Below are 27348 nucleotides of genomic sequence, written 5' to 3'. Positions count from 1 at the left end.
GCAACTCCATAGTGCTTATTTGATTGTAATTATACACATTTTGGTCTTAATTCACTCCAAATTGCACTTGAATTACGTTGCAGTTCCTGGTTCCTATGCGCTCGCTCCACAAACACAGTTACGGGCAGCACACGAGTACATGGTTTATGAGGTGCAAAGCTTTATTCCCTCAATTGTTTACTTTACTCATTATTTAGTTTAGCTTTACTTTGTTACTTCAAAATGTTTATTTAATTCATGTCTATTATCCCTTTTTGCAACCAAATTAACCTTGGAAAATGACAGATATTTCTGAAGTACATACGAGCAGATGACGGCAAAATGACTCATTGTTGCCAATCTAGTGGAGCTTCACACATACGCCGATGCATTTACAAACTGTTTCCATAAATTCTAGTTGTCATAGTAATGCAATAATGATAAAATTGCTCTGATATGTATATAGTATACTACAAATAGATACGCTAATTTCATTTATTTCCCTGGTTTTGTGTAAGTCTTATACCCAGTTTGGAGGGTAAACACATACCAATTGGCAACACTGATAAACAATTGAAGAGCACAAAGAACGCCGTAGGTACCGTTCACAAGCAAAACTGTTGATATTTGAGTCAGGAATCTAGTTACTTCTTCAACAATGAATATTTTCAAATTAATAATCATGAATATGTAAAAATATTTATGTAATTCATGACCTTATACTGCCGTTTAACTATTTATTTCAATTATTATCTAGAGCACGCTGCTTCATCTTCTTCTACCAAAAATCGTAGTTTCCTTAAAAAAGTAGTGGTTGGAACTTGTGGATTACGATTTTTGTGAAAAAAGTGCCCCAGCGTCTATGGGTAAAAGTGGTGTGCAGATTTAGCACATGGAATGGGAAGTTTATTGACACAAGCGACTCCGCAAACATCGAGATGGCATCAATCTTCTAAATATTCCGAGCTGTAAGTAAAAATTTCGAAAGCGTCATGGAGATAGTGTGCACTGCGTAGGGCCAGACTTTTCATTACCCTCTGTTTAATCTTAAAATATGGCCTTAATTTCTAACTTTGGAGAAAATACTTACTTCGAAAGAAGAGTAGAGGTCTCAAGCTCCTGCTATCACCACCAACAACTCATGACTGATGACCATCTCTGGTGTCAGGACGTGTTAAAGTACTTTTTTGGAGGGTGGCAAAAAACGCGGTAGAAAGTGGCTCAGCAAGTCCAGTCGGTTGTTTCCCCTAATTCAAGTGCTTTTTTGGGAAGTGGCCACGTTCCGGGAGAGACGACCGCTATGTGGCTGCTCGGTCATTTACCCTAGTAGTAGAATTTAGCAGGGTAAATGACCAAGCTACGGCATAGTGGCCACCTCTCCTGGAACGTGACAACCTTCCTGAAATAATAATTACAGCTACACTTATAGGAAGGGTAATTGTACATATTAGTACGCATATTGTTTATCCAAGTCTAGAAAGAAAAGTGAAAACCATGACCTTACTAATAAGGAAACCATCCAGTGACTCTTGATAGCTTCTAGAACTGTTTGGAACATATTCAGTCGGCACTTTTCCTCTCTAGTGCTTGAGTTCAAAAACTTCCCTATCCATCAAAGTCCTACCCTCTTGAGTAGCTAATTAGCATCATGTCAACTTCTGGGTTATTTGTAAAAAAAGAAAAAAAAATATTTTGTTTATACACAAACCCATGAGTTCACACATTTAGCCCTTCTCGCAGCCCCTTTGGTGTAGCAGTAAGTTCAGACAACATGGAAATGACTGTCTACCATTGGTGTTGCTTGAGTTCCATTGCATGGTACCAGGGGAGGGTTTGTCTTCATTCATCATCTTTCTAAGTGTGCCCTTTGGGGTTCTAATAACATAAAGATAAGCTCATGTAAACTGAGGGGGTTGTAGATTAAAAAATAAATTTTGTTTTCACAAATTTTATATTTCTAGCTAATATATTTTTTTCTCTTTTACAGAATATTGGCTCTTTTTCAAGCATATTTAATACTTCCATCACAAAGCAATGTATGTTTCTCATTTAATCAACGAAATTGATGTTGAAGTAAATAAACCTCAAATATGAATGAGTGTGACTTGATAAAAGTTCTGAAGGAATTGAAAGTGTATGCCCAGTCATGGAATAAGGTGACCCTTAAAGACTTTGCATGTCAGACTGATTTTCCAGAACCTGACAATAACAACAGTGTTCCATTTTTTTATTGCTGTCAGTTTTCTTCTAGTGGAGATGCTGAGACACAGTGTGATATCCCATTATCACATGGTCTTTGTAAAAGTTGTGCCAAATCTCTCTCTGTGGAGAATGCTGCTACTCAGTGTAATTTATTTAAGAAAGTAAAAGATGCTTCCAACTCTGTGCCAAAGAGGATTAAAAAATATGATAGGACTATTAAGCATGAAAAGGATGATGAATTTTTGTCTTTAGGTGTCCCATTTATTCCAAGACATAATGAAGTTACAAAGGGCAAAGAAAGTACAATTACCCTTGATCTTGGTGACCAGCAAGATATTTGTGTTTCAATTGAGGAAGAGTTCAATAGTACATACCAAACAGACTTGAAGCCCAGTTGTCTTAAAAATGATGAAGGTAATGTTCAAAGTAAACAACATGACAGTAACTCCAAGAGCAAGGAAATTACTACTTACAGTGGCCTGGAAGACTGCGACGACCATCACACCTTTGAGCCAATGGATGACGATAATCATGAGGGTTAGTGTTAATTGTTATTTGTCTTCAGCTTCTTTAGAAATTTGATATTGAAAATCATTTTTATATTCTAGTGGCAGTTCATTTGTAAATGCATTACATTTTACATTCCAAAAGGACATGACTGTTCAGGTTGCAGTTTTTAACATTCATCATTCAAAATATAGGTTATAATAGAAAGGCTGTCTTTTCAGTGTCAGTGCTAGTTCTTTAGCTTCACTGTTGCTAGAGTGTCGGTAGATGGTGGAAAACCATTAAGTTTTATTTCAAGAACGTTAATACTGGATAATTTTCTGTCTCCTATAACTAGTCATAGATGTTTTATATCCCATTTGAAACAAATGTTGTAAAGAAGCTAAATTTGGCTTCACCTAGTGCATTCACAGCATAAAAAAATTTATGATCATATGATTACAGTCTCCTGTAAATCATGGAAATGTTTATGCAGATATACAGAAGATTGCCTGACAACACTTGCTTCAATGTTCTGTGAGTTGTACCATATCCTGACTCAGATTAGTGGTAAGCTGTGTTTGACTAATTGAGAGATGTTACTTCCCCCATTGGGAGGTGTTCCCTTTTGTGCTCACTAGCTCCATCAATTTCCTATTGCTTTGGAAATATAGAGATATACATTACCTTATACTGTGGAACATTAAACTCCTTTCACCCTTCAAACATTGTATTTCATCTGACAAGTACAGTATCAGCATTACCAATTTACTGTATGTTCAGTAGTTCCTGGAAGAATACAAACCTTTCTTTTATGTTGGAATACTTTTTTTTCTTCTGTGGTCGCAGAACTAGAATTAGTTGTTAGACTAATTGTTATAACACTTATTTTTATTAGGTTTGGTAGATGTTAGATATGTCATGGATACCTAAACAATTAATTGAGTTTCCTTGTTCATAGAAATGCATGCCATCACCCTTTATGTGGGAGTATTCCTCAGTGTGAGCTGCAGGTGGTCATTGATGTTTGACAACAAGGTTGCATAAGCCAGCAATTTTGCTTAAACCATGGTTGAATTAAGCAATCTTTCTGCTCTGACTGACCATGATGCTGAGGTTTTTAATTTTTATTTTTTTTCATGTATCCAAAACAGCAACCCCATATAGAAATGGTACTAAGCTAAGAAGATGGTGTTGCTTTATATCCTCTCTCCTAGTGTTTTCAAGCTAGTTTACTGCTAGTCTCCATAGTGGGAGAGGTTCAGCAAGAAATGGAAGAAAGCCAAAGACATTAGCCAATGTTTTTGGGGGTTGATGGTAGTGATAGAGGATATACTTTGCCTTTGGCACTGAAGAAGCATTTTAGCTCCTTTTTTCTATACTTTGTACTGGCTGGGGTCCTTCTCAGTGAGAGAGGTTTGGAAAGAAATAGAGGAAAGCCCAAGAAACATACTAGTGTTCTGTGGAGGAATATTCTACCCTTGATACTGTTAAGTCTTTCCAGATCCTTTCTTCGCAAGCTGCCCCACCCCATCCCTGCACTTTATGCTCATTCTCCTCTGGCTTGGCCCAAGGGAGTTAAGCACATGAAGGTAGATGACTAGCTCATGTTCCAACATTGGCAGCACAAGTTCATGTGCAGAGTTCTCTTCAAGTGAGACTGGGGTGTGCTCATGGTTTGTCACTACCTAACCCAGCTTCATTGGCTGCTCCTGGTATGTCTGCTTCATTGAAGTATCTAGAGAAGATGTGACTATCCCTTGGTATTCCTGGAAACCCATTGTTTGCCACTTCCTTGGGCTACTTTGCCTTGGGTAAGGAGCTCCTTTTTCTAGTTGCTATCCCTGTTGCCCTTTAGCTAAGGAGCCTGACTTGATTGAGCCTCCTGCAGCAACATTTATACTGGCAGATACCCCTGTGATAATTGAACAAAGCCCATGGTCTGACAGCAATGACTGTTGGTGCCTCAACTTGTCATTTTACTGTGGCTGATGCTCGTAAGACTTGTGGGTACAGTAAGATTAAGAAATTCAGATGTGTATGCCATAGGAAGAAGAAAGAGCCTCAAAAGCTGTCTCACAAGAAGTTCTCATTCGACTCAGAGTTAGAACCTTCCCATTTTGAGGGTTGGTGACTGTGTTTGCACATGTACTGGTTAGATTTCTGCCACAGGTAGAATTGTCACTGTTTTCTGAGTGCTCACAACCCAGTGTCTCGCTGTTCCCTCAGCAACATTAGTTCTACCTTGGACTCTATCTCTGTTCATACTTCTCTCAAGGAGTATGGATGATTTCTGGATCATGTATTTGCAGACAGAAAATTGATGTGAAGGATTTTACCACTATATATAATACAGTTTGTTAATATGGCAGCTGCATGCATGTAATCATGTGAGCCCTCACAATATTCCTGGTTTGTCCTGAACTCCTGATGTGTTTGTAGTATACATGACACCCATGGCCTCTACTAGTTTAGATTCGTCTATCGGAGGGAGTTGTATAGCAATGTAGACCATGGTTTGGTGACTGTTGCCATAAAGTCCCGTTCTTCGTGTCCATCGCAAGAGTGCTCACTGATGCTGACTGATATGTCAGCCTCTCTTTTGGGAGAAGATACCACTTGTGCCTTAGGAGATCAATTAGGACCTGTTGGTCCTGGTCCTTTAGACCTTCTTCAGTTGAGTTGGAACAGAACTTTTGAGAGGTCATTAAGCTCATTCATGAGAGTAATAATTTTAGAGAAGCAACCAAATTGCATTCCTTGAACCCAATCCTGTCAGTAGAGTGCATTCTTGGGTACACTAGAGATAAGACTGTTATGCTGACTGGTTGATCCTCTCTCTCTCTCTCTTAGTGTCTTTTTCTCCTTTCAGCCTGGCCCCATCAGATGATCAACTGAGTGTTGATTACTCTTTGAATAATGATGCCATCAGATGATCAACAGAGTGTTGATTACTCTTTGAATAATGATGATCCTGGAGGCTTTTCATGTTTGCTCTTGTAGTTGAGGCACCAACTTTTCTGCATCAGCTGCACCTATCACACCAGTCTGTAAAGTCACTGTGCCTTCACAGCTGGAGACCATCCAGCAGCCCTTGCAAAAGAGGATTTTCTTGTGGGACTACATAGATTTTTGTGCAACACCAAATAGCCCTCAAAATCTGTGTACCAGGGGAAGTGGACCATGGACTATCGTCTGTCATGGGTATTGTGTGAGAATTGTCTCCAATTGGCACCAGCCTTCAACTGATCTTAGATTTACGTCCACCTTTTTCAATACAAGCTTCTCACAATCCCTGCAGTGAAATACAATTGCTCCACCTTGATCCATGTCATCCAACTAAAGGACTTGGCTTTCTCATCCTCATTTTAATCTTCAGTGCTCATAAGGAGCTTTAAGCAGTCTTCCCCATCCTGCAATCTCAGGCCTTCAGAGTGTGACAGGCCTCATATTCTCCATAGTCTTCCTCAGGCACTGTTTGGGCCCATTGGGGGAAGCTTTGTAGAGAGATTTTACTTGGCAAAGTATTGGTGTGATTCAGATGCCATTTTTCTTCAAGTTTAGTTTTCAGAGCGTTGTGGTCTTTCATTCTCATTTGTTCTTGAGTTTCTTTCAAAAACTCAGAATATGTCAGCCTCTGAGAAGAAATTTTAGTTTCTCAATCCCCTTTAACCATGAATTCATTGGTGGTACCTGAAGTAAACCCGAAGTAACCAGAATCAAGGTTTTATTCAGTAAACAATTCCACTACAGTAGTACACTGCAAATAAAACAAACACGTTGTTGAACACAGTCATAAACATAGATAAACACTTGTGTTAACTAAGAAGGCACATAAATCACACTCCTTATGAAAGACAGTACAGGGGGTCCTCGAGTTACGACACTGATCCATTCTTAAGATGCGTCGTAACACGATTTTCAGCGTAAGTCGGAACACAAAAAAATACCACATGATTTAATGTAAATACGTATCAATAACAAAGAGAGAACAATTCCTTACCTTTATTAATTTGGTTGGCTTGCACACTGGAGAGGAAGCTGCGGTGTTGGAGATACTGGTGGAGGTTACTGAAGAGAAGCAGAACCTCCAGAAGATGCTGGAGATGCTGGGGCAGGTGAGTCTTGAGGTGAGGCAGAACATACTGGAGATGCTGGGGCAGGTGAGTCTTGAGGTGAGGCAGAACATACTGGAGATGCTGGGGCAGCTGAGTCTGGAGGTGAGGCAGAACCTACAGAAGGTGCTGGAGATGCTGGGGCAGGTGAGTCTGGAGGTGAGGCAGAACATTCAGAAGGTGCTGGAGATTGTGGGGCAGGTGAGTCTGGATTAGCAGAACATTCAGAAGGTGCTGGAAATTGTGGGGCAGGTGAGTCTGGATTAGCAGAGGCAGCTGAGTTAGAGGGTACAGGATCTCTTGCAGGCCTCTCTACCTTCTTAAAATACTGCTCAAGGTTAGTTTGAACAGAGAGCAACCTCTTCTTATCCAAGATCTTGTAACTCTGCATCAAATCCAGGATGCTTCTGGAAACCCTAGTGAACCTGTCCAAGTTGGGATCCTGAGCCTCACAGTTGCCAACGCTTGCTGCAACTCTGCAAAACCTCTTGCCAAGTCCTGCCTTGTGAAAGCCTTAGGCTCTGGGGTGGGTGCTTCTTCTTCTTCCTCTATGATCTGCTTCTCCAGTTGTGTTGTATCAGGTCCTCAGCAGATAACTCCTCTCCATGAGACTCCAGCAGCTCTGTAACATCATCAACCTCCATCTCCAAATTGATTTCCTTACTCAGGGCAACAACGTTCTTTACAACTTGCTGAACTGTGTCCTCAAACCCATGGAAATCATTCACAAATTGAGGACAAATTTTTTTCCAGACACCATTCATGTTTGTTTGCTTAACCTCCTCCCAGGAATCAGCAATGTTCTTTACAGCATCAAGGATGTTGTAGGATTTCCAAAAGTCCTTCAGACTCAAGTCCTTCTTGGTTTCAGTTGCCTGTAAAGCCATAGCAATTGTCCTTCATAGGTAGTAGGCCTTGAATGAAGCAATCACTCCTTGGTCCATAGGCTGTAAAAGGGCCGTGGTATTAGGTGGAAGGTAAACCACCTTTACATTAGGGTTAGTCTCCCAGCTGGGCAGGGTGCCCAGGGGCATTGTCAAGCACTAGCAACACCTTAAAGGGGATACCCTTGGAGGCGCAATACCGCTCCATACTAGGCACAAAATGGTTTACGAACCAGTCCTCAAACACCACAAGTGTCACCCATGCCTTCTTGTTTGACTTCCAAATTACTGGTAGTTGACCCTTCCAAATGCCCTTGAGTGCCCTTGGATTTTCAGCCTGATACACCAACAAGGGCTTCAGTTTGAAGTTGCCAGCAGCATTACCCCCAAGAAGTAAAGTTAGCCTCTCCTTGCTAGCTTTATGACCGGGTGCTGACTTCTCCTCCTTGGCGATGTATGTGCGGTTAGGCATATGCTTCCAAAACAAACCTGTCTTATCCACGTTAAACACTTGCTGAGCAGAATAACCCCCCTCCTTAATTATCTCAGACAACCTTTTGGAAATTCACTTCCCCACTAGCAGCTTCACCTTGCACATTAAGGTTATGGTAATTGGCCCGAGCCTTAAATCGCATAAACCAACCCCTACTAGCCACAAACTCTTCACTTTCACTTCCCTCCCCCTTTTCTTTTTTCAACGCTTCAAACAATCTTTTCGCCTTCTCCTGAATCACCATAAGGCTGACTGGGATACGCCGTTGATTTTGGTCTTCCAACCAAAGCACCAATAACCTTTCCATTTCAATGATTAGACCACTACGCTGCTTGGTTATCACTGTTGCTTTCATAGGAGCAGATCCTTTCACATGTTCAACGATGCGCTCTTTATCTTTGATAATGGTAGCAACAGTCGAACGACTAAGGCCAAGCGACTGGCCCTTCTCAGATCGCTTTATAATGTCCATTTTAACTTCCATGGTGATGGCCTTTCTTTTCTTCGATGCACTACCATCAGAAGAGTCCGCCTTGCGCTTGGGAGCCATAACCAAGGGCAAAAAGTTACAAAAACGATACAACACGAGGGAGAGAGAGGCAGCGTAAACAACCAAAATGGCGTGTGGACGAGGAATGAGTGTAGGGAAGCGATGCCGTCCTCTCCCCAACAAAGCGTATTCTTCCGCTGTGCGCCCGAAACTAGTTCGCGTTTGTTTACGTCGCTTACGACACTAAACCGCATAAGACGGAACGACGCATGATATTATTTTTTATATTTTTATTGGGGCGCGTTCAAAACCACGAAACAGCGTAAGTCGAAACCGGCGTAACCCGAGGACTCGCTGTATAACCTAGAATATACACAAAACATATAACATACAAAGGGACATCATAAGTAACATATACAAAGAAACAAGCAATGTACCATAATCTGGCGAGTCTACAGCTGTAATGCGAGACACGTCAGCAAGGAACCACGAAAGTAAACAAAAGCTATAGAGACCACTAATATGAAACAGGTTTATTTTTACCACAGTACCCTTAATGAGAAGCACTTGGTTGTTAGTGCCAGTGGGCACTAGAATTAAGTGGCCAAGAATGCTCATTGTTTTTGGCTTCATGAGAGAATTAAGTAGGTGTAGAAATTATCAGACAAGGGGAACAAACCTACAGTCTAGGTGGGAACTCATGAAGTCAGGGGCTGTACCCCTTCATGGTCATTCAGGGCAAACTGGAGTTTGGCATTGACCGACCACTTTCACCAGCTACCTAATAAATGTCACCCACAAGTTCTTTGAAATGTTATGTTAGGACCACAGGTGGTTTCTTAATACATTATGTTGCTATCCAGGTTCCATATGGACAGAAAAGTATCCTGCATAGGGTACAAAGGATAACAGAATGAGTGACTGGCACTTCACTCTTCATGTTTCTTCCTTTGAGACAGGTAATTGTTCATGTTAGCTGGGTCTTAGTTTCATAAGTATTGCTGCCTGTTGACTAGGGCTTCATGAACAAGACAAGGACATGGTCATCCTGGTTCTTGAGTCAATTTACAGAATCCTTTTACAATTACAGGACCTTGTTAAGTTCCTCGTTGGACGAATCGGTTACGTGCTTGATTACCGATCTCAAGGTCCGGGTTCGATTCCCTGCTTTGCCAACAAGGAATCAGAGGAATTTACTTCTGGTGATAGAAATTCATCTCTCAGTGTGGTTTGGATCCCACAGTAAGCTGTAGGGCCCGTTGCTAAGTAACCAATTGATTCCTAGCCACATAGAAATATCTAATCCTTTGAGCTAATCCTAGGGGAGCTCTTAACCAGCTCAGTGGTCTAGTAAAACTAAGATAAAGTAGTGGTCTAGTAAAACTATGATATACTTAACTTTTTTAACAGGACCTTGCCAGCCTCTGCATCAGATTAAAAGGTAACAGAAATCGTTCTTCTGTTCTTTATTAGTAGGAAAATTACTCCTCAAGGTGGTTTTAGGAACACTGACAGTCAGTTCCACGAGACAATCATCCCACCCAAGGTTTAAATCTCTTGTATGGATGGTGATGGTTTTTAATCTCATAGGAACAAATAGCACATGTACCATTTTACTTTTTAGATAAACAACCTAGAGTCTTCTACCAGAATCTCCCCTAAGCCATCCCCACAGTGTGTGATGCCTGAGGGAAAAGTGGTGAGTTTGGACGGGCTAGTGCCCCCTCACCTGCTTACAACCAATTAATGGTCTTGTTACTAAGATTCAGTGATTGTTCAAGCTGGAGCCAAAAATATACTTGTGTAAACAACCACTTTGTTTATCCTGAAAAATGCAAATTACTGAATCTTGAAGAATTTGCAATTTCTGCACCTAAAATTATATACTAACTGGTTTTTAGTATATATTGGTTAGGGCCTTTGCATTCTTCTCAGATGTCCATAGTTTGCACACACACACACACACACACACACACACACACACACACACACACACACATATCCCGGGCAATGAAAAATAACTGGTTCTGTATTGCAGTTGGTCACGCTACAGTATGAGGTTTGTGTTGGAGGCCTGGGGAAACCTGGCTGACATCTGGCTGAGCACCTTTTAGTTGGTGGAGAACTGTAACCAGGAACTTTTATTTTTTAAATATGAAAAAATCAGTAATCTTACAACAAACTGCAAATATTGCCAAAGTAAGAGTACAGTAACAATTTAAGAAAGAAATTTCCAAAACATAACTTAAAGGTTTTTTCAAATGTGCCTTGTATTCTCTCTTCTCTCTCTCTCTCTCTCTCTCTCTCTCGAGACTCTCTCTCCCCTCTCTTCTCTCGCTCTCTCCTCTCTCATCTCTCCTCTCTCTCTCTCTCTCTCTCTCTCTCTCTCTCTCTCTCTCAGGCAGTGTTCAAGTTATGAGAAACATTATTGAAATCCTCTCACTCATCACCAATTTAGGATTGTCAGTTAGAGTGCATGTTTTCAAGTTTATGGTAAGTACTTTGTTCCCATTATTAAAGGCTTTTTATCATGTATCACAAGTCTGTGATTGTTAAACAGAGTGAGAGTGTGCGTGTCTGTATGCAAGTGTATGGAAAAACTGTTTTCTTTTATTAAATTCTTTCATCATTTATTACCTAGCTTGGTTGGTCACTTAGAGCTTTTAATATAGTACTAGGCTAAGAGAGAACAATTTAGGCAACATCCAATTTTTGGTGTACTAAGTGGTACATTTTAGCCCAAATAGCCTAGGATTAGGTATAAACAGTATCCTAGGCTTAATTAACCCTTGAACGCCTATTGGACCTATTAAACGTCAACGAAAATTGTCTGTTGGTTGCTTAATTGACGTATGATATGATACGTCGACGCAAAAAAGTTTTTTTTAAAATTCGTGAAAAAATAGTTATAGGCCTACTTGGCAAAAACTTTTCAGTCACGCACCTTGAGGGATGCTGGGAGTTCACGGATCAAGCTGTTGTTTTGTTTACAAGCGTTACCCGGGCGAACATGCTCTTTGACGTAATTTTTGCACATTTTATATCAGCTCTGTTACATAGAGTTTTATATATGAAAATGTGCGCAATTTCATGTAGAATACAACAAAAAGCAACCCTTGGTTGTAGCTTTTATAATTTTTGAAATATTTTTATATAAATAACGATAAGTGCCAAAATTTCAACCTTCGGTCAACTTTGACTCAACCAAAATGGTAGAAAAACGCAATTGTAAGCTAAAACTCTTATATTCTAGTAATATTCAATCATTTACCTTCATTTTGCAACAAATTGAAAGTCTCCAGCACAATATTTTGATTTATGGTGAATTTTTGAAAAAAAACCTTTTTCCTTATGTCTGCGTGGTAACTGCCAAAAAAATCAGAAATTCTTTCGTCCGATTATCGAAATGTTTGCACCGTTTTATATTAGCCATTACATAAAGTTTTATATATGGAAATACTATGCACAATTTCGTGCAGAATACAACAAAAACAACCCATGGTTGTAGCTTTTATCAGTTTTGAAATATTTTCGTATAAATAACGATAAGTGCCAAGATTTCAACCTTCGGTTAACTTTGATTCGACCGAAATGGTAAAATAAAACGCAATTGTAAGCTAAAACACTTACATTCTAGTAATATTCAATCACTTACCTTTATTTTGCAACAAATTGGAACTCTAGCACAATATTTTGATTTATGATGAATTTTTGAAAAAACTTTTTCCTTACGTTGCACCGTTTTATTTTAGCCGTTACATAAAGTTTACATATGAAAATGTGCACAATTTCATGTAGAATACAACTAAAAACAACCCATGGTTGTAGCTTTTATCAGTTTTGAAATATTTTCATAAGTGCCAAAATTTCAACCTTCAGTCAATTTTGACTCCACCAAACTGGTCGAAAAATGCAATTGTAAGCTAAAACTTTTATATTTTAGTAATATTCAATCATTTACCTTCATTTTGCAACAAATTGGAAGTCTCTAGCATAATATTTTAGATTTATGGTGAGTTTTTTAAAAGAAAACTTTTTCCTTGCGTCCCGCGTAACTGCCGAAAAAATCTGAAATTCTTTCGTCCGATTGTCGTAATGTTTGCACCGTTTTATATTAGCCTTTACATAAAGTTTTGTATATGAAAATGTGCGCAATTTTATGTAGAGTACAACTAAAAACAACCCATGGTTGTAGCTTTTATCAGTTTTGAAATATTTTCTAATAAATAATGATAAGTGGCAAAATATCAACCTTTGGTCAACTTTGACTCGACCAAAATGGTTGAAAACGCAATTGTAAGCTAAAACTCTTACATTCTAGTAATATTCAATCATTTGCCTTCATTTTGCAACAAATTGGAAGTCTCTAGCACAATATTTCGATTTATAGTGAATTTTTGAAAAAAACTTTCCTTACGTCCACGCGGTAACTGCTGAAAAAATCAGAAATTCTTTCGTCCAATTGTCTTAATGTTTGCACCGTTTTATATTAGCCGTTACATAAAGTTTTATACATGAAAATATGTGCAATTTCATGTAGAATACAACAAAAAATAACTCATGGTTGTAGCTTTTATCAGTTTTGAAATATTTTCATATAAATCGCTATAAATAGAAAAATTTAGACCTTCGGTCAACTTTAACTCAACCGAAATGGTCGAAAACTGCAATTGTAAGCTACAACACTTAAAGTCTAGTAATATTCAATCAATTACCTTCATTTTGCAACAAACGGAAAGTCTCTAGCACAATATTTTGATTCAAGGTGAATTTTTTAAAACAACTATTTTTTATGTCCGCACGTTACGAATTCATGCGTCATATTGTGATAATATTTTCTCTTTGTTGCTTTCATCATTTAACTATTTGTTTTATACCAAAATCATTGCAATTTAGTGTACAATACAACGAAAAAATAATTAACTCATTAGCTTTAACCGTTTTGCTCACAGCGCGATTTGTATACAATTATAAATGAAATTTTTTTTTGTGCTGTCATATATTCCAATATTTATATATGATAATGATATTTTTTTCATTTTTGATGGTTGCATACTAAACTTCAGGCAATGACAAAAAAAAAAAATGAACTGTTAATCTTGAAAACTAAGCGTGGTGTAATTTAAAAAAAAAAACTTTTTTTCCGCTTCGGAACGCCGCCGACATATGGGAGACACTTTTGGAAATATCGGCTCGGTGTTTAAGGGTTAACTAAGTTTTTACGACTAGGGGCTGATACTGTACAGTAGCCCATTGGTAAGGCTACTGAATAGTGGAGTTCTTATGTCGCCTATTATTAAAGGTCATAAAAACCCAGAACAGGCTGTATCCTAACCAGATTAAGTAGGAACCTCCTTTCTAAGGGAATATCCTACCAGTAGCCTAAACAACAGCATGGTTTATATCCTTAAAAATTTTAATAAGCTTATAATAGGCAGAGACTTGGAATAGGTTGAAAAGGAACCCTCTAGGGAAACCTCTATTCTTAGATTAATGTATATTATTCTAGAAGCACTAACCCAAAGCTATAGAAAACAATGGCTTGTGCTAACCAAACAAATTAGTATATACATAGAAGATTAGTCTGAATGTATGACAATTCAAATTCAGATTTTACATACCCATTGCAGAAGGACTAATATAGCCATATATGGCTGTTAAAACAAACTTAAACCTCAAAGGGCTTAAGTTCACATAGATTTCTAATAGAATTTATTAGAAATATGGAAACTACGAAGAACTACAGAGTTATTCCTCCTTAATAATTTAATAGTGACTAGCTTCTAATAGCAACTTTCTTTATATCACTACAGGGCTGCCATAATGCAGAACCCTCAGTTCAAGAGTTCTGTATCAAATTCCTCGGTTTGCTTTTTGCCAGTGGGTATGGCCCATACCTCCTGCTGTGAGAGTATAGTCTTGTAAACAACAATGAAAATTTGCTTGGTCGACAGATAAGTATGAAACTTGTATGTTACTGGCAGCAAGTTTCGAGGATGAAACTGCTCATTTTGATCTGTCACAGTGATTTCTAGGGTTCAGTAGGGGTTAGGAAAGGGGAAATTAAATCTTTCCGGCAAAACTCTGGCAGCAGATGTGTAACCCTTTTTCTTAGATCAAGATCTATGTTTGGGTCAAAACCCAGTAACATCAGTCCTCAGTACCTCCCAGGTGATTTATGTTTGGGCAAAACCCAGTAACATCAGTCCCCACTACCTCCCAGGTTAACCAGTGGAGGAAGTACGTAGAGAAATTTTTACATGGGGGAGACATTCTTTTTATGGAATATGAAGTGGGCATTGCCACTGAAATGACCCTGCTGAACCCAGATAGATCAGGGAAGCAAATTAGCCCCTGAGGAAGAGGAGGTAACATTACACATTCAATTAGCCTGAGGGCCACCCGATACTTCCAAAGACAAATCGATGGAAGAAAAGGAAGGAGAAACAGGCACATAAACTGTAGTATCTTGGGGTGTGACTGCAAAAGAAGATGAAGCATCAGGGCGAGGCGATGAAAACCCTTCCCACGAAGGAAGAGTTGAAACTCTACAATGCTCCCTCTTACTGTAAAATTATTTCCACTGCAATTTAGGCCACACACGACCAAACATTAGCACGACTCTACTGCATGTGGAATGTGGGTCTGTAGCTGTAGAAGCCAGGAAACGAGAATGTGGGAAACCTCAAGTTCCCGGGCACATACGTTGGTGAGGCCAAGACAAAGAAGAGGAAGCCATAACAATACAAGCACACACACAGACAAGCAAAATAGCAAAAACGGGTAAAAGGCAGGTCTTAGAAAATTTGTCATATTTTTGGAAGGGTATTATAACTAACCCAGGACTACTATCCCTTTGTTAACAGCCAGTTTTTAACCACAACAGACTCCTCAAACAGGTCCTTACAGGAGGGGTTATTATGTAATAATGAAATTACATTGGGAGGTGACTAGTTGGAGCCCTCCAGTGTTTCCATTCGCTTTTATGCGCCATTCTTAAATGTCACAGCATGCTTGCCATAGGGCTCCGGCAAGACTTTTGGCCACAACAGCAACAATTGTTTTGGAATATTTTGGAAGCCTTTTGATGGCAACTTCCAGCAAGGTGGTAGAGGTTTTATATATATACGTATAAATATATATAGTATATATATATTATATATATAATATATATATATATTATATTTTTTTCCCCAAGTCTCAAAAGTCTATAGTAATTCATAAGATTATGATGGTCTATAGAAGGAAAAAGATAGCAATTTTGTAGTACTAATTTTATGAAAATTATGTAACTTCTTCAATAAGCATTTTTTTGGGGGGCCAACTCATTGATGGGCTATGTAAATTTTTTAATTTTATTCTTTTCAGGAGATGAGAACATTTTAAATACTAATGAGGTTTGTTCCAAAATTGTTAATAAAAATACTAGTCCCTAAATCCAGAAAGCAGTATTTGTAGATCTTATTGGTTTATTTTGGGTTAAATTCTTCCTTTCTTTTATCAGAGCCAAACTCAAAGTGGAATGTTCAACTTACGGACTCTGACAAAGAATTTTCATACTCAGAAGATGAAAAATTTTGGCAGGAAATGTCTAAAAAGAGAAGAGATATTTATATGAGAATAAGGCAGAAGCGACAGACACGAAAGAGAAAGAAATGCAGCGTTTCCCCCATTAGAATGAGTTTGCTTCAAGAAGGAAATAATAGAATTGCTAGTAATAAAACTCCCAATTCCTCTCATTTGGAATGTATGGTTACAAATAACTCCACAATTGCCATCCAAAGAGAAGCAAATTATTCTGATAGTCTTACTGAATATAATGATGATACAATTAAGGAGGGATGCATTATAACTGATGATGAAAGTTTGGAAGACTATGAAACAGATCTCAGTGCTTCAGATGAACTCTTTGGTAATAATGACAAAAATATGTATTTGTGTGATGTATGTGGGAAACAATTTGCCAGAAACTATGTCCTTAGAGAACATATTGTTGAAATGCATGGTGACCATGAATTAGCAAAAAAATTTTGTCATCGTTGTCCCTATTGCCAGAGGATTTACAGCAAAGCAAAAAATGTAGAATACCACCTGAGTCTGTTTAAAGGACCCTGTCAAATCTGTGGTATGATTTTCAGTTGCAGTGGTCTTTTTTGTGCTCATAAAAGTGAACACAAATCTATATGTAGGATGTGCAGTAGAACATTTCCTGATAAGGATTCTTATGAATTTCATATGAAAAGTTTTCATGAAACAAATGATATAAAATGTAATTTTTGTAATAGAAGGTTTCTTCATCACTTACAGCTTAATCAACATACTATGAAGTTTCACAATAATCCAGGTGCCCCTGCACACATTCTTAAATGTCCAGAGTGTCATTATACTACCAACAACATCCAGTTATTGCATATGCATAAAAGCAGGGTCCACAATAGTGTAAACAAGTGGTACACTCATAGTACTTGGAATGAGACTTTGAACAGACAGTATAATTTTGAACACTACAGTGAGAGTCACAAGAATCCTGCTAATTTCCAGTGTAAGACATGTCACTCCTGTTTGACTTCTGAAAGTGAATTGATTGACCATATTAGGCTTTCTCACTCAGACCAAGGTACAGACATTCAGCAATTTAACTATGGTTCTCATGCTCAGATAAGCTATCCTTGTTTTTCATGTCAGATTGTTTTTACAAGTTCAGATGAATTACAGGCTCATGTGAGCGCTGTTCATGATGAGCCGATGAATGACCAGGAGGAAACCCAGGAATGTTTGCAAGAAAATATCTATGTAATTGGGGAAAGTAATGTTACAGTTCCTCATTCTACCTTAGATTTTGCCGTAAATCCTCCCTCTCCCATATCCAATTCGCTTCCATCTACTGCTCTACCACCTCGTAATGCTAATGTAGTTGAAATTGGTGGCATTATACATATTGCATTTTCAGATAAACATATGCTTTAGTACCTGTCTGTATATGATATACTGTATGTGTAAAATTTCTTGAAGTTTTGTGAAAATAGACTATATATCAATATTTGTTGTGAAGTACTGGATGACAAGCTTTGCTACTTTTATGTAATTCCTCTACTAGCATTCATTAAAGATTGCTGAATGAAAATAGGTGATTTTTGTTGGAGATTATTTTGATTTGAGAAAATGTGACCAGGAAGTTAATGTATGTTAGATACATTCTAGTGCCAATTGTTAGGTAACCCTGTAATCACAAACCATAACTAAATTAAAACATTGTTTCAGTCTTTTGGTATTAAAGTATGTAGAATATTGCTTTCACACCATAGAAAATTTTTTATTGCTATCTTCCAAATAGTATATCATTTGTATAACCAATTCATGCATATTCAGATACAGTATTTTATTTTCACTTAATGTGTACAATGTGTGAATGTTGATTCTGGTCCTTCGCATACAATATTTATATAATCATGTAGGTGTATTTTTCCCATAACCTTTTTACATGAATTAAACCTAAATTCATTTGGACAACTTCGTTGTCAAACATCCATTGTATTTTTGTTATAAAGAAACATCAGATTTATTACTCTCTCATAGCCATTACGTATACTAGACAGCTGATTCATAATGCACTATGTAATGGATAGGTTTGACATTTATAAGTTTTTACCAAAGATATAAAACTGTCAAACAGGTGTTGTAGGTATTATGCATAATTCTCTTATACCTTGTAAACCATTCAAATTTACCAACTTATGCTGCAGGATTTTACTTTGTATCTGATTGATCATCTGGAAAGAAATATAGCATTATTATTAACCCCTTGAGATTTTGATGAAATCAAATGATATTTTGTGAATTTCATCCATTAAGATTCCAGTTAGGTCAATTGATATTAAGTATGTAGTTGAACCAGCTCAAGTCAAAATTCTTTGCATACCAATTACATCTGGAGGATATTCAATGTTTTAATTCCAACCAACATTAAATAGTTAGAAATTTTGCTCTTTTCCTTATGTCTTTATACTTATGCAATAACAGACATAATTAGCACTAAAGTATATATCATTGGAAAAGAAATTTTTTTAATTTCTCAGTTAAAAAAAAAAACTTTTTTAAATAGTTTTGCTTCTGAATATAAAGGATCTGCTATAGGTAACTTCATATCATTTTGAGTTTTCAATTTTTTTTAATATACTACAAGAAACAACAGCTTCAAATAAAACCAAACCATTACAAAAAAGTAAATATTGTATATGCCAAACAATAGAAGTAAATACCGTGTACAGTAGTACTATGTATTGCTAAACTCATGAACAGTAGGCCAAAACTGAGTTTCCATTACCACTGATGAGTTTGTAACCTGTCCCTCCTTCACAGGAATCACCAAGGAATATATGAAGTGTGATAGCTGAAGAAATGTAAAATTCTATTAAAAAAACAAAAGTATGGCAATCATATGTCCTCAGTCCTGCTTACAACTTGTGCATTTGGTTTATGCATACATACAACTGCAGAAAAATGCAATGAAAAGATCTTTGATAGGGTAAGAATTTAGCTACCAATAAAGCCAAAAATTGCTTGAGATAATTTCATAGTTAGGGTGTGCATTAAGACTAAGATAAAAACAGTTAGGTAAAGGAGTTAAATAACAAAAAATCGTGAGGGGAAAACAATAAAGGGATTTTGACGAAGGAAAAATCTATTTCTGGGCGAGGGTTCGTGTCGCCCAGTGAAATAATCCTTAAGTTCATTATTTCTAAGGTAAATGAAGCTAACATATACCAGAGAAAAACAAAATCAGGAAGATGTCAGAATAACCGACTCGCTCACCCTAAATAAAAAGAGGGTGTCGGTATGGTATCTGGGGCGAGTGAGACCACTACCACGAACCTCTTGCCATTTAGAACTCTCCTACACCAAAATCCCCTTCCTGAGAGAGCCGATCCATAGGCAAGGACGGCAACTACTAGAACTACGCCCCGCACCACTGGTGCCGTGCCTCTGGTGGTCATCCGTGAAGTTAGATGCCAATCTTGGGCTGCAGGGCAGGACACGGGGGGATTTCACTGGGCGACACGAACCCTCGCCCAGAAATAGATTTTTCCTTCGTCAAAATCCCTTTTCTGGGCTCAGTTCGTGTCATTTTGTAGATTTGTAGTCAATTTGTTTATTATAGTCCATATACAGAAAGTATGAGATGATATGGACTATTAAAAGTGGGTCTCTCAGAAGCATAGAAAATTAGAATTCTCTCTCTCTCTCTCTCTCTCCTCTTCGTCTCTCTCCTCTCTCTCTCTCTCTCCTCTCTCTCTCTCTCTCTCTCTCTCTCTCTCTCTCTCTCTCTCTCTCTCTCTCTCTCTCTCTCTCTCCTTTTCAAATGTACATATTTCGCTCATGATAAAGATCCAGAATAACAGTAACTGAGAAGAGAATTTTAGAAGTGGTGACTATATAATGTTGAGCTTCTAGGTGAGAGCAAGGAGGGAAGATGGTATCATAAATGAGAAAGTGGTTGCAAGATGTGGTGGTCATCTCCCGTAAGCATAGATTTTAGATGAAGATTGATGTAGTATGGACTTACAAAGAGAAGGGATGAGGAACAGTTAGTTAGAAAAACAATAGATTGGAAGGTAAGGTAAAAGCCCAGGAAAAGAAATGGAGATGGATGAAAATCTAGACCTAATGATCTTTGTTCTTTTCTCATTTCTCTTTCCATTTCCTATATATTTATATAAGGCTCACAAACTTTGTAACCAAAGCTGAGGTGAGAGATGAATTCCATTAGTTTGAAAATGATAGAAAGTTTTTCATGGGTTTTATATCAGATTAATTTTGTTGCAAATATAATTAATTTTGTGGCAAATACACATGTATATATTCTATATATTAGTACTGTATTAATATAAAATGTGAATTTGTATTTCATTTATATTTTTCTGCATAATAAACTGACATATGATATACTGATCCTTCCAAGACTGCTGACATCATTGGCTGGTATGCAAATATCAACCCTTCAGACTGATGACTGCAAGTGGCATCTCCATTGAATATTTTTGGTTACTTCATTTGACACTGTTTTTGTTGTTTTCCAGTTTTGAACCTATGTACTACAGTAAAATAATAATATAATAAAAAAATACATTTACAACCAGCAATAAAAGAAAAATACTGCATAACTGTACAATATGAACGTAAGTGGTTGTGATTTGCTGCAGATGAATGATGGGATGTCCCACAAAAGCTGAAGGGTTAATAACTTCAATGAACTAAATACAGAACAATACTCTCTCTCTCTCTCTCTCTCTCTCTCTCTCTCTCTCTCTCTCTCTCTCTCTCTCTCTCTCTCTCTCTCTCTCTCTCTCACTTTTAAGGGGATTAGTACATACCCTCAAAATTTGACTAGACAAACTTTTTTTGATTTCTCAGATTTAATTTCAGTACTTAACTCATGTTGCACATCCAGTCAAATTGTGAAGCCAGTATGAAGCTTGTGTAATTGCAAAATGTCCTTTCAAGTCCATCTTTAAAGCCTATTTCTTACATATTTATTTGAAAATTTTAATAGTTCAGAAACCATGATACTTTATTTACAATGATAGATTTTAAAGTGACCAATAAGCTTTTCATAATCTTTGTTCACCACAAATATCCTAGAACTAAGAATTTACTTAGTTTAAAAAGATATGCTGTATTGATCTGTAGATCTGTACAAGACTTACTGTACTTATATTTACTTTATATTCTAATATTTGAATTTCTATGTTTCATTGCATACTAAATGAAGAGGATATTAGATGTTACACTATTCTTTTATTTATAAAAGTTAAAAATAACATCCAAATTTTGTGCCAGGCCTGTTATGAATATAAAAAAAACCTGAGATTAATAATAAAGGAAAAGTTAAAAGAAGTTTCTGATTCCTTTATGAAATTTTCCCAATGATGCCATTTGCATTTATATAAAATAATTAATCCTGGAATTAGTTCATATATAACTGTGATTAATATATATAAATGAATTCTCTCACTCTCCCTCACTGGAGTTGTCATCTTTGATAGTTTGCAAAAGTATGCCAAATACTGACTTCTCATAAGTGATTGTATCTGAAACACTCTTTGATAAAGTAGTCATAATTTAGTTTCTCATATGCTGCCACATAACTTTAGTCACTATGTGACAGAATATGCCCAATTGCTTTATATATTGAGCTCATATTTTTTTCACTGAATCCTTGGTATTCTTGAGAATGGTAATAAATTCAAGCATCATTTATTAAGTTTAGAGGTAGACTTAAGTGAATACTACTAAAAATTTATACAAAAGGAGAATCCATTTAGATGTAGATAGCGAGAAATTCCTTGAATGAATACTAAATGATAGGGTTATAGGGATGTGATAGAATTATGCTAGAATAGTACATAGATAGTACACTTTAAAAAAGTACACTTTACAGATCTGTCATTAACAGAAGAGTTAGTACCGTACTGCATACAAAATGTATGCTACTTAGTTAAGTACAGCAAAAACTGGATTTGAAACACTCCAATTTAAGCCACAAAATTTGAGAATTTTTCTAATTCAATTTAAGGAACAAATCCTTTTCAATTTTGCTGTTCAAGAAGTGTTACAGCAAACACACATTCATAGGCATGCTTGCTCGAATGTGTAGTTATCTACTAAGGGTTCTTTCAATTGTTATGTTTATATACGGGACAACTCCTCATGTTGAGTTATGAGCGTGAGAGGCAAAATGAAATCACACTAGTTTCCTGACAATTCCTTGTGTTAAAGAGAAAAAATGTTTAAAATTTAAAGCAAGAAGGAACATACACACTTGTAGAAACAGAAGCTTCTTAGGTAAATTTGCTGGTCCCTTTAGGCTTCATTGTGCTAGATACCCTTATATTTCATCTTGTGTAAGAAACAAAACCTTGTACAAAGGGTAAATAGATTTTGTGAATTGGTAAAGTACTGTACTTACATACAGTTATTGATTTTCAATTTAAAAAAATCAGTTTTATAAAACAAATCATGGAACATGCTATAACAGGAAAGATTAAACCTTTATGGCACTGTATTAACATTTTTCTGGTGTGTTACCTATACGTATGTGGTGATCCCCCCAAAAATGCTGTTTAAGAAATTATTCATTATAAAGGGTTTTGGTGTTAATATCCTAAATTGTGCTTAGTGTATGTATGTAAAGAATGGGAAAGCCTCAGCTGTGTAAGCAAATCAACTTATGAATATTCTAAGAGACAATTAAGTACACCATTGCCTTGATTAGTAATTATGTAAAACACAACTGCAGCAGAGAGTATCTTGTGTTATACAAACATTAATGCATAACAGTAAAATGATACCTTAAGAATTACTCTAATGTTGATTCATTAATGAAACATGACTGAAAGTAAGTTTAGAATAGGATTACAATAAATATGCTTTGATATCTACTAATTTATTGTATATCTCATTACAAATTATGGCACACTTAAATATCTTTGTTGATGCATTCTAGATATTGTATTTGTAATTATGAGATGTCCTTAAAATGGTCTGTGAAACATGAGTAATTTTTCATGTTTTGGTTAAAAAATTATATACTAGTATGTACTGTAATTTTTGGACTGATTCAGTCACTTAAAACTTAGTAGTTCTTATTTTGGAAAATGAAATATCTTGCATACAATGTCAATTTTGTTCAATTAATGATCTTCTGTAGTAGAAATTTTGCATAACACTACTTAGTGAAAGTTACTAGGAGTTTCCATATGGAGGAGGTAAAAAAATTTTCCCAAATCACTATAAATACCATTTACACATAGTTGTCCACATACCACAGCGTGCTTGACAAAGGATTCCATTTTTAGAGGTTCTTTCGACATCATGTGATACCTCAGAATAGACTTCCAGTTGCATAATTCAAATGAACAGGGAACAGTTACAGTTAGGATGCCTATCGGAAGAGTTAAAAATGTTTCCTGGTAATAGAAAGACTTTTCACAAAGGGTTTTGTGATATGCCAAGAATGAAGATGGCTGTTATGTGGCGTTGGGTTGGCCCATATTGGGTGCATGGTAATGCATGTTTTGCCTTGGGTGAATGGTACAGTGCTTGGGTTGCCAAAACAACAATCATTCAACTGTATTTATGCTTCTTCCTTAGTGAAAAGGTGGCCTTAAATGGCCCCTAAAGGAGGGTAGTGCCATCAGTGCACCTCATACAATGAATAGTAGGCATTACTTTAGGGTCTTTGCAGCATCCCTTTGGTCCCCTAACTGCAACCCCTCTTCATTCCTTTTACTGTACCTTCATTCATATTCTCTTTCTTCCATCTTACTTTCCACACACTTATAACAATTGATTCATAGTGCAACAGGGAGGTTTTCATCCTGTTACACCTTTAAGACCTTTTTACTGTAAATTTCCTTTTCAGAGGTGAATGACCTCATAGGTCCTAATGCTTGGCCTTTGAAATAAATTCTGTATTTTATTCTATTCTTAAATGCTGTGGTGAAAGGTATTTTTGATGTGCCAAGGAGGACCATTGGCATTAACAGTGACATTTCAAGATCATGTCCAGGAGCATTGATGGTGAACGCAGTATGAGTGACAGTAGAAATGTCTTAATCCTTGAACATTTCTTGGACTAGATGATCCTGTGAAAGATTAAGGTGATCCATATACCACAATCAAGTTGCTTCTAGTTTCTGGCTAAGATGAGCTAATAATACCTAAGATAAGCTAATAATACCCCATCACTGTTGAAGGAAGGCAAAATCACAGAGGAAAGAAGCCTGAGTATAGAACAGCAATGTGGAATATCAGAATACTACAACTAAAGTTACCCTTATGGTCTGAGAGAACCCCGTTCCTATTTGTTGAAAAGGCACAATTATTATGAGAGACTAGACAAGATAAAAGGAAAAAGATAGGTTACAACTTTCCTGATTGCTTTGGCATGAAACAAAAGAACTGCTTAATTATTTACTTACCAGCCAAGATTTCAGACTGGAAGAGAAAGGCTGAGGATACACCCAACCTTGATGAGAAGGCATGATCATAATTGCGGGTGTGGTCATGGCAACTTCATACTGGTGTAGCCTTTTTGGGGTGAGAAGAAAATATAATAATCCTATGGTTACTTTCATACTACCCCTCCTGCTGCTACTCTTCCTAAGAATTCGGAGCATTTACACCATTAATAAGTAACTGAATATAGAGCAGTGATATACTACATGGAAAACACCATAACAGTTTTTACTCATGGATGATTTCGTGTGTATCAGAGACTTTAGAGCACTTTTGTAGATAGTATGCATGTAGTCTGAATGATTTTGAAACTGGTGTACCAAAGTAATTGTATTTAAACCCTTAGATGAGGAGAGACTTGTTGATAAATTAAACGTCATGATTAAAGAACTTAATTATTGCTTGCAAGCAGCATGAAACTTTTCATATTGGAGAAGGGTCACTGATTCAACATAGTCTCCAGTGTTAGTAAGACTACTAGTCTCCTCGTGGAGACTAATTTGTTTTTGAACTGACAGGTACTGGTATTGTTCCGAGCCTAAGCTGGTAGTCTCTTTAAAAATAAGGCAATTTTATATGTTAATAGGTTTCCACAGAGGCTGGTATTGAACCGTTTTACTTCCTGTGTCATCTGTCAAATCTAACTGGGTCACTCCTTGAGATAGATAGTCTATGTTACTTATGCCTTGTAGTATCTTAAATGTTTCTGTCAAAGACCTCTCTATTGTTTTTTTAGAAAATACAGGTCAAGTCATTCTATCCTCCTCTAATATTTAGTGTGTCTGGTGGTATGAGAGTTGTTGATTTTCCATAAAGTACATACTGCCTTTTTTTATATCCCTTCTCTGCATTTATGTTGTTAAGATGATTTTTTTATAGTGGTAAATTGATGTTTATCTTTCTCTTGATGACAACTCTGTCAGTGGCTAATTATTCATATTTGGCTTTCTTGTTTTTATGACGTAATTGTATGATTTTGTCCATTTGTAGGTTGAAAGGTATCTGCTGTTTTACTAACCATTCAATTATGTTCTCCATATCTTGTACGTAATTGTTTTACTGATGAATCATTCTCAGTATTTATATCCATATTTTATCATCAGCAGACTTGTTTGAATTGCTAATCAGTCCTCAGTCATGGTCATTTGTACAGATAATGAAGAGCACAGCACCCAGCACTGACACTGTGCCAACCTAATGATATCCTGTTGATAACAAATTTTTCTCTTTTTGCTGCTTTGTAGTTCTATCCCATTTCCTATTAGTATATCTGTGACACTAGACTCTCATTTTACCATTAAGCATGTATATGTATGTGGCACATTTTTAAATGTCTCCTGAAAATCCATTGTTTCTGTTGCTCTGCTTTATATGCAGTACGTACAGTATAGTATACTGAACATGTCAAAGAGAGAGTCTCAAAGATTAGGTTTGCATGATCTTTTACTACAAAATCCATATTGGCTGTCTAAAGTTCAACTGTTGTTCTAAATGTATCCTTATGTTGTCTCAAAATTTATTTGAGTATCTTCCCAAGAACTCGAGCCAAAGGCCTAATAATTTCCTTGTTCATTCTAGAACCTTTAATGAATATTGTTGTGATAATTTTCAGTTTCAATCCTTCACTGTTTTTTTTTCTTTTACTCCAATAGTGGTTTTTAGGTGTCACTAAACTGAGGAGCAATTCTGCTTTGATTTCCCTTGGGTGGAGCCCATCTGGAGTGGGGAACTAGCTTTGATTCTTCTTCCTTATTTTAATTTTCAATTTTTCTTTTGTTTCCTGTATTTTCCCCTAATGACTCATTTCTTTAGCATATAATACTATGTTTCTTTTCCACTGCTTTCCATTTTAAGTTCACAATTGTACATGATTCTTCAGTCGCACAATCAATGAACAAGTGAATCTGCAATCATTCCATAAGAAAGAACTAGATTAAACTGGTAGCCAGAACAAAATAGTCCATCCTGTTACTCTTGTGACATGCTGCTTTCATACAATTTACAGAGATGATTCTTTTGTCCTGAATGTGAGAATATGCTGAAGTTAACTTTGAGACTTTCAAAGACTTTGCTAATGGAAAGGCAGAAGTTTAGATGATGCCATGGAGATTTGATGTTGAGAAGCTGACATTAATCAGGACAGGAGACTGAAATTAGTATCTTTATCTCTGCATCAGTGTACAGAACTTGTGGGCTAGGTCCTTACTATGCCTTACCAAGTCTGTCATGTTGGAGAAGCAAATGTCTTAGGAGGTACTGCTCTGTTGATTAATTTATGTAGTGTCCAGCTTGACAAGAGAGATGATCTGCATTGATGTCAACTGGAATGTCATGAATAGTTTTAGTGACCTGTTTCCAGATCAGCTTGATGGCTGGCCTGATGATCAATGGGGTTAGCTATCCAGAGAACCACTTCTTGAATAACTTGGCACCTGTATTGACTTGTACTGTTTGCCATGTCTGTGCTAACTCAGTTAATGAAAGAAGGTAAGGAGGATGCTCCTGTTTAAATAACTGGAGCATTACCATACATGTAATCAAGGACAAGGCTGCATAAGCATAAGAACTCCTTTAAGAGAATCAGCAAAAATATCACTGTTGTTACCATAGAACAGAGAGGCTTCTATTAGAATGTGTCATCCTTAGACTTTTAGATAAACCATTCTCATTTTCCAATGGCAT

At 36.9% G+C, this 27348-nt stretch overlaps 1 protein-coding gene across 4 annotated transcripts in view; it reads left to right on the top strand.

Annotated features, from left to right (window-relative positions):
• LOC135217734 (zinc finger protein 765-like) overlaps nucleotides 1–27348 on the top strand; it is a 50713-nt gene that overhangs the window by 4525 nt on the left and 18840 nt on the right. For 3 of the 4 annotated variants that reach the window (XM_064253752.1, XM_064253741.1, XM_064253736.1), the window contains exon 2: nucleotides 1967–2718. In XM_064253752.1, coding sequence (XP_064109822.1) covers nucleotides 2070–2718 — 649 coding nt within the window. In that variant the 5' untranslated portion in view covers nucleotides 1967–2069. Of the gene's footprint in view, nucleotides 1–1966; nucleotides 2719–16153; nucleotides 18431–27348 lie in introns of those variants that run through there. The other variant, XM_064253759.1, reaches the window with a different exon arrangement.

This window comes from Macrobrachium nipponense, chromosome 19 (genome assembly GCF_015104395.2).
Source record: "Macrobrachium nipponense isolate FS-2020 chromosome 19, ASM1510439v2, whole genome shotgun sequence".
In the NCBI taxonomy this organism is placed as follows: domain Eukaryota; kingdom Metazoa; phylum Arthropoda; class Malacostraca; order Decapoda; family Palaemonidae; genus Macrobrachium; species Macrobrachium nipponense.
This window is presented reverse-complemented; position numbering and strand designations above follow the sequence as displayed.